The sequence below is a fragment of the Syngnathus leptorhynchus genome, chromosome 6 (genome assembly GCF_054491065.1).
Source record: "Syngnathus leptorhynchus isolate UIUO chromosome 6, UIUO_Slep, whole genome shotgun sequence".
Lineage (NCBI taxonomy): Eukaryota > Metazoa > Chordata > Actinopteri > Syngnathiformes > Syngnathidae > Syngnathus > Syngnathus leptorhynchus.
The window spans coordinates 10,383,638-10,392,278 of NC_141200.1; the positions used below are offsets into that span (position 1 = coordinate 10,383,638).

Consider the following 8,641-nt stretch of genomic DNA (forward strand, 5'->3'; position numbering starts at 1 on the left):
ATGCCACTTTCGAGCAGCTCCACATCTTCATCCAAGAGCATCCGCAGAGCAGCATCCGAACTGGAAAGGTCGGACTCCATTACGGTAGGAATAAGAGAAACTTTCTTGCGCGCTGCATTGTCTTTCTTGCGCGCAGCGTTTTACGCACCATGAGGTACAATGAACAATTGAAGGTGACATAGACTGCCACCCCTGTTTCCGCAAATAATCAAACATAATGCAAATCTCAATGAGCACTGCTGGACATATTCGAATATATGACTATTTTTAAATGATGTATTTGATTTCATTTTTCACATTTGGTTTTGGTGGCTGGCTATAATTCAAAACATCAACGTTTATACCCCCCCCCCCCCTTTCTTTTTAACCGTCCATTACCAATGTAAAGTTGAATGAATTAATTAATTTGTCCATTGTATACCTCACTTTATGAGGCTTATCTAGTATTGATTTGTTTCTTTTTTAATCAGTGTGCTTTTGCAGGCATTTGGAGGAATGATAGTTTTTTTTTTTTTGGGGTGCACCAAGGTCATTTTTGTGTCGTCAATATTCACTTTGTAATAAGTTATATATAAGTTTCCTTTGAAACAGTCACAGCGCTTCCTAGGACGACGGCAGAGCTTGATTGACGATGCACGGAAGGAGCGTGAGGCAGCCGCAGCCGCAGCAGAGGCTGCAGAGGCCAGCGAGCAAATAGTGTTCGAAGAGGACGACGGAAAAGCCCTTGTCAACCTCTTCTTCACTTTAGCCAGCAACAAGACGCCTGTGCTTTCGAAGACTCTCAAAGTGTTTGAGGTATAGGCTCTGGGTCAAATATTTTTCCCAATACGTTGACATTAATTGGGAGGTCATTATCTGTGTTTCAGACATTCGAAGCAAAGATCCATCATCTGGAGACTCGACCATGCCGCAAGCCCAAGGACAGTCTGCACAGCCTGGAGTATTTTGTCCGCTGTGAGATGCACGTCTCCGACGTCAGCACTCTTATCAGCTCAATCAAAAGAAATGCAGAAGATGTCAAGACCACCAAGGAAGTCAAATGTAAGGCTTTCCAATTCCTGTATTCAACACTAAATTTTTACCTCTTGAAAAAGTAAAGGGACCACAGCAAAATGATCAGTACTGTACAAACATGCAAATCTTTGTTTGGATGCAAAGTAACTGGAGTAATTTGTCATTGTCTGTAAACGCCTCGTGATGAGCTCAACGAGGATATGCGATCCTAAATTTTGAAGTCCTCTTGTTTGTCTTTTGTTTTATCTTGCTGTGGTCTCTTGATCTCTAACAGAGCTGTATCTGTGAGATTATAATTCAATATATATTTTAGTTTATGTGCACAAATCTAATACTGCATAAAAGGGCTTTTATATATAGGCATTACGAGGAATTTTGTTTTTTTTCTATTAGAAAAACTCCTAATGATATAGGCAACCTGATTGAGCAAATAAGAGGTTTTACCACTTACATTGTAGCTCCCTTTTATCCCATAGTTTTTTGCTAAACAATTTTTATTATTATTGTTATTATAATCATTATTATTATTACTATTATTATTATTATTATTATTACATTTTGGTTACCTACATTGAAGGTTCTTTGAATCAGAAATACCAACTACATAGTAGCTGTTTGTCGAATTCTTGTATCTCAAATTTAGACTTTGAAGTGATCCAAAATATGGTCAATTTAGCATTTCTAAAACAACAAATCTCATGGTGGGCCAAGACTTTTAACAGTTGTACAGTATTCTATTTCCAAAAATAAAAACCTACTATACTTGATATTAACCCAGAATTATAAGGTGTTGTCCTTCAATTAGTTTGCTTGAACAGATTGATTTCCTTTGTCCAGCGTGACTCGTATGTAGCCCATGCCCCATGAGGACAGAGAATGATTATTTATTGATCCATAGAGAGGAAATTTTACACCATTACAGAGTAGATTGTTAAAAAGAAGACACAAATAATTCAATAAGCTAAAAAAAAATCATAAAAATTGGTAACATAAATGATAAGGCCCACCACTTCAAAATGTAAATGAATGTTTTCTTTGGCCACTGTCAGTCGTGTACCCTTCTCATCAACTTTCTTCCTGACACCAGGATTAGCATTTATTTCAAAGTTAATAATCATTGACTATCATGCCACCTTAAACTGTCACGTATTCCCTTAAACCACACCACACTTCATTTGTTTTCCATTCACAATGCTTCTTTGTCCATTAAATTGCTTTTATGGTTCGCTTGTTCACATAATATCTCTTTTTCCAGTTCACTGGTTTCCAAAGAAAATAGCAGACTTGGATAAATGTCACCATCTGAACACCAAATTTGATCCAGACTTGGATCATGATCATCCCGTAAGTCAAGACCTTGCATGGCAAATACGGGCAAACAATTGTTCTTAATGGCATTGGCCAAGAAAATTAGATCAGTGTTTCTGATTAATTTGATTTGAATAGGGCTTCACAGACCCCGTCTACAGACAGAGGAGGAAAATGATTGGAGACATTGCCTTTGGATACAGACAGTAAGAGACGTATTTTAAGCAGCCGAGTGGCTACTGTCCAAACAACCTTACAAGATAACAAACAAACTGACACAAGTACACATTTGTCTGTCCACAGCGGAGCGACGATTCCCAGGGTGGAATATACAGATGAGGAAATTGCTACTTGGTGAGGGTTGTTGTATATTTCTATTTCAATTTCTCCCGTTAACAAGGAAACGCACGAATCTCACGAGAGGTTCAGCCATAAAGTTTGGTTGTGTTGTTTTGTTGTCTCCACTCTTGAGTGCCATACTGTCACTGAGGACTGTGTGATGTGACTTTCATGGCTATTGTGCTCAATTATTTACACATGAACGGCAGTATCAAAGCAGTCCATTAGAGTAGGCAGCCTGTAATTTGAGCAGATTTTTCCGACATGGAGTTCATTTTCAGCTCAGTTCATGCCAAGTTCATCCATCGTTAAGAAATACTGTAGCTATAATGTTTGAACTTCATGTGGGTTCCAAGACAATATTCTAAAACACGCCAAGGTTTTACTTAACTTTTGATTCATGTGGTCAGGTCGAGAAGCTGAATTCATTTATAAAAACACAATCTACCCACAATGTTATTGGTTTATTAAAATGGATAATATTTTTTCACAAAATTAAGACAAAATATGGCTTGAGAACAAGCCATGTTGTGGCCATGTCTGTCACTGTCACTTTTCCTCACTTTTTGCATATTTCAATAGGTTTGACGAATGGAATTTTCACACCAAAAAAGGCATGAGACTGTGAATATTGATTTAAAATAAATAACAATAGTCAGACTGTGTTTTGGTATGAAGAAATCACACAATTCTTCATCTCTTGCCAGGAGGGAAGTCTACTCGACTCTGAGGGACTTGTACAGCACGCATGCCTGTAGTGAGTACCTTGAGGCCTTCCGTCTCCTGGAAAGACATTGTGGCTACAGTCCAAACAACATTCCCCAGCTGGAAGATGTGTCCCGCTTCCTTAAAGGTATGAAGCAGCACTTTGTTTAAAAGACTCGTTGCAGATGTGATACATATGTGATGAGAACACTATTTCATCTCCTAAAACACACAGAGCGCACTGGCTTTCTGCTGCGTCCGGTAGCAGGTCTCCTTTCGGCTAGAGATTTCCTGGCAAGTTTGGCGTTCCGGGTGTTTCAGTGCACCCAGTACATCCGACATGGCTCGTCTCCTATGCATTCCCCAGAACCGTGGGTATACCAGAGTTACGCCAACCGAAAACGAATGATTGAGGGCACAAACTGAGTAGTCATCCTTCCCCTATTTCAAATTTGGACAAATTGTTGTTATCCCCCTGTTGATGAGGAAAAAAAAAACATTAACCAAAATACTACTATTACATTTTCAAATTAACCAATGAAAATCAAACATTTCTTTTGAATTGTGGTCAACTGAATTATTTAAAATATACTCACAAAACTGGTCTTGAAAATAATGTTAGCAAAACTGCCTGACGTAAGGTGGAGAAGTCTCAAATTGTTGGATTGCAAGAAGTGCCTCAAAGATTTCTGCAACAAAAGTGTGACCATTATTTTTGTGTAGGTTGGTGATTTTTTTTCCAAAGCACATTTTAATACACAACGTAGAAGTTTCTCAATGATCGTTCAATCTCCCACCTGCCCTCTTTGCTTTGACAAGAAAAAAAACATGCAGTAGATTAAGTATGAGCTGTAGGTCCACAGGAGCACATTTTTTTGTCTGTTTCTCTTTCCATCCAGCGACTGCGTCCACGAACTTTTAGGCCACGTCCCCATGCTGGCAGACCGCACATTCGCACAGTTTTCCCAGGTAATCCAACTCAAGTTAATTCTTGACAACCGACCCATTTGACAATTACCAGGCGAGTCTCAATACTAGAAGTATATTCAAATGTGCCAAAGATACCGTCCAGTTATGATATAATCTTTAGGTCCAGTTTTACAATGTTTACATTGTGGTTGTGGTTGAATGCACTGTATCACACTGGTAGCAGATTCTTTTCTGTGTTTACTTCCTTTTGCAATAAAACAAACAGTAAACTTGCGTCAGTCAGCATTGAAAAGGCAGATTTAAAAACAAATTGAACACATTAGAGAGCACAAATAGTAAGAATGTTGTGATGAGCCAGTGTGTTCCTCTCCGTATCAAAACATCATTGGATTATTTTCTGCAGAATCTTGGCCTGGCATCACTAGGTGCTTCGGATGAAGATATTGAAAAACTATCCACAGTAAGACCAACAGTGTAAACACAAATACTGTAGATGTACTTCATTCAACACTTGATTTGCATGGTGGTTCTTCCAGCTGTACTGGTTCACTGTGGAGTACGGCTTGTGCAAACAAAATGGTGAAGTGAGGGCTTACGGCGCCGGACTGCTTTCTTCATACGGAGAACTTGTGGTAGGTTTCGCCCTCATTTGTGTTTTAATTTTCTCTTAATTTAAAAAGATGCAGCAGCCAACTCCACCTTGTATTCATTCCCTCTCCGTGCAGCACTCTCTCTCCGATGAACCAGAAACGAGGGCGTTTGATCCAGAAGCTGCGGCGGTGCAGCCCTACCAAGACCAGACCTACCAGCCCGTCTACTTCATTTCAGAGAGTTTTTCTGATGCAAAGGAAAAATTCAGGTAGAGTGCTGCCACCTGGATGCAAACCCTTGGCAAATACAGATTTCAAGTGAAAAAGAACATAAGATAAACAAACAACAAACAGAAGGAAGACAGGAAGGTTATGCAAGGACAAGGTCAGAGAACAGCCATCCATCCCTGGAGGCCACAAACTTTTGTAGGTCAGCCAGAAGACAGCTGTTACTAATGTAGGCCCTCTTACCATAGCAAAATACTGCCGTTTTATTTGGCATACACATCAAATGCTGCCTTGCAAAACAAATAGCTTTGGTGAGTGTTTTGACAGGATTTAGTCACACTCCGTATGAAAATAGCAGCAAGGGAATGTTTATCAAAATAGAATCGATACGAACAAAAGTACGATGAATATCATTACATAGGAGAATATTTCTCATGCGGACATTTTGGTTTCTGCACGCACGCATAGTGTGCTCTAAGGCCAAGTGAAACATTGGTGCTGCACCAAGGTATTTTTTTTACCGCTTATACTGCCACAGGTGAGCTGGAGCCTCAGCCAGCTAACCACAGGAAAGTCTTTGTTCACATTTACACCTGTGAACCATTCATAAACATACCTGTACACAGACAAAACGCATGCATGGCAAGTAGATTGTGAAAAGTCCACCCAGAAAAGTCCAAGCCAAGTTTCAAAGGCAGAAAACTCTTGATTGCAAGCCAGACTTGCTCCACTGTGCCGTGCGACCTCAAGTGCTCCTTATTCTTTATTTTTTTGGCTTTGTTTGTGTGAAACCAGGACATTTGTTGCCGGTATCCACCGCCCCTTCTCAGTGAAGTTCGATCCCTACACCAGCAGCATTGAAGTCCTGGATAACCCCTTGAAGATCCAAGGAAGCTTGGAAGGAGTGAAGGATGAATTGAAGATGCTGACGGATGCCCTCGGTGTTTTGTCCTGAAAATGGACCCTTGACCTTCCTGTCTTCCCACCCCACCTTGTTGTTGTTTGCTTGCTCTCTGCTGTGCTCTGCAACACCCAAAGTGTGACAAGCCTTGTGTGTTTGGTGCCTCCACTCTGATGGAGTTTAGAATGAAAATCTGATCTTCTAGTAGCTGGCCAAAAAAAAAAAAAAAGATTGCAACCATTTCAACCTCAATGTCAACACTTAAGATGATGTTTCCAAAGATGTTCAGTGCCTCTTGTGGTGTAGAGGCAGCAATGGCCATACAGTCTGTAAAAGAAAAGATGTGTCGTGTTGAAATTAAAATGTAATGTAAATCAAAATCAAAGACCTAAATAAGAAAAGAGTATGTTTAGATTATTTTATAATCAGGAACATATACATCGATGCTGTATAAAATCAAATCATATTGTATCACCTGTCCGCTGTAAGACAAATGCTGTGCGAGTATTTCAGCTATTTTTATTTAAGATGGTCAATGTATTTTTTCCATTTATGTGTTGAGTGTCAATGCATGATTAAGGAAATAAAACCACAAAGCAATGATGAGCTGTTGATCATTGCGTTACTGAATAGCTAAACCACTAAAATACCCCATATTTACATCCCGTCATTATTTTTATCTCCAACTATTAATTTTCTATTCTGCTTGTCTTTGGTCACATGTAAGCCACATCCATGCCAATTGACTTTGGGTTAGAGGCGGTGCCTACCTTGTTCTCGTTTCCATCCAATCTTAAAGCCCATAAAAACAAATAATTCCATTCATCTAATATGCATGTTTTTGGAAACCTGAAGGAAGCCGGAGTGCCTGAAGAAATCCCAAACAAGCACGTGGAGAACAGTTAAACTCCACACACAACCTTAAGCCGAGGTTTGCACCCAACTACCAACCAGTCTGCCGTCTGCCTCATCAAAGGTTTTTCACATAACATTAAATCACCCTACCTTCATGTCATTATGTTTTAGCAAGAATCGGCCACGTGAATGTAACAGTATCCTTACTATTTTGGTTGCAGCTTGCAGTGGTGTCAAGCATGACAGGTGTGTGGTATCTGGGTTACTTGATTCAGTTAGATGAGGACAAAATCAAAAGAGCTCTCAGTGAAATGCAGTGCACCACTGCACTTCTGTTTTTGAAATATTTTCATTCTTTGTGGGTTTAGTTTGACCGATAAAAGCTTTACCATGCATTGTAATTTATAACTGACATTTTAGTAAAAAAAAAAATCCCACCTGTTGCTGAACTGAACCCTTAATTCATAAATATAACTGAATATAATAATATAGTCCACATAATCATAATGATTTATTAATTCATTGTTTGTGGGTTTAGTTTGACCAATAAAAGCTTTACCTTGCAACGTAATTTATAACTCTGACATTTCAGAAAAACATTCCACCTGTTGCTGTACCCAACCCTTCATAATAATGTTAATAATAATAATAATAATAATAATTAGTAGTACTAATAGTAGTACAAAAACCAGATGTGCTTGAAAAAAAACACAGACACGTTCTGAATCTAGTGCAAAAAATAGAAAACTTAACTTGCATCTCTGATTCAAACAATTTGTTAAAAAAATGAGTTGACCAGCGTTATAGGAATATTTGTTATTTGTTCATCTCCTGTAGTTGTGCCAGCAATGTATAGTACCGGAGAGCATAATTAAATGCATTAGAAGCCAAAAGATGCACTCAGTCTGTGCATCAACCTGTTGCCCTCCATCTCATACAATAGACAGTTCTATCTTCTGGCAAGTATACCAGCAGCGTGTTGAATCAAAAAGGCCTGTATTGTACACTGATAGGAAATAACAAAATGTCAGTATTCATACTATTTGCCACATGGTTATTTGGAGCTATGTGAGTGTATTGGCTCAATAAAATTTATGAAATGCAGTCTAAGACTGGCTACCAGACAATCACAAGGCAGTATAAATAAACACACAGTTTCAGCAATTAGCATTTCCAATTAATCTAACTTGCATGTTTTAATGCAAGTCTTAATACTCTTGGAAAACCTCCACAAGCATGTGGAGAACATGCAAGTCAACACAGGGAAATTTTAACCTCAACCTGAAAGACTATTGGGCCGATTTGCTAACCTTTGAAACACTGTGCTGCTCATCTATAAATCGATAAATTATTTTTTATCTTCTTTTTGTCTCTACTTCTTGATTGTTTTAATTCAGAAGAAAATGCGGTGGTTTATTACCTTCTTGACAAGGTGCTTGCATTGTAGTGTTTTGCCACAGGAGGGTGCTGCTAACCAGTATTTTAAATGCGTGGTCCTTCAAGACAGAAGCGGCACGTTTATTGAACCATCCTACTGTCAATCGTGAGTTCTCAATGAAAAAAAGGCCGAAGCAGTGAAAGTGGCACGTTTAAGCATAACTAAATCACCATACGAATGAGGTGTTTGTACAGGGTGTCATGCAAGGTTGGTTGCATCACGAATCATGACGTCAGAATTGAGAAATCCAGTGGGAACGGGATGACAGCGTAAGGATGACATCATGCCTACATCCTCACCTGCTATGTGCCGTTCATCACTGTGCGTGACGTC

The 8,641-nt window shown here is 39.1% G+C and overlaps 1 protein-coding gene across 1 annotated transcript; it reads left to right on the forward strand.

The window, feature by feature from the left end:
* On the forward strand, positions 1-6,483 carry th (tyrosine hydroxylase). The gene is made up of 13 exons (XM_085913344.1): positions 1-84; positions 592-795; positions 867-1,041; positions 2,270-2,358; positions 2,461-2,528; positions 2,626-2,676; positions 3,369-3,514; positions 3,602-3,737; positions 4,266-4,335; positions 4,700-4,756; positions 4,833-4,928; positions 5,022-5,155; positions 5,910-6,483. Exons 1-13 carry the CDS (start codon positions 1-3, stop codon positions 6,067-6,069), a joined length of 1,470 nt encoding a protein of 489 aa, XP_085769470.1. The 3' UTR covers positions 6,070-6,483.
* The last annotated feature ends 2,158 nt before the right edge of the window (positions 6,484-8,641 follow it).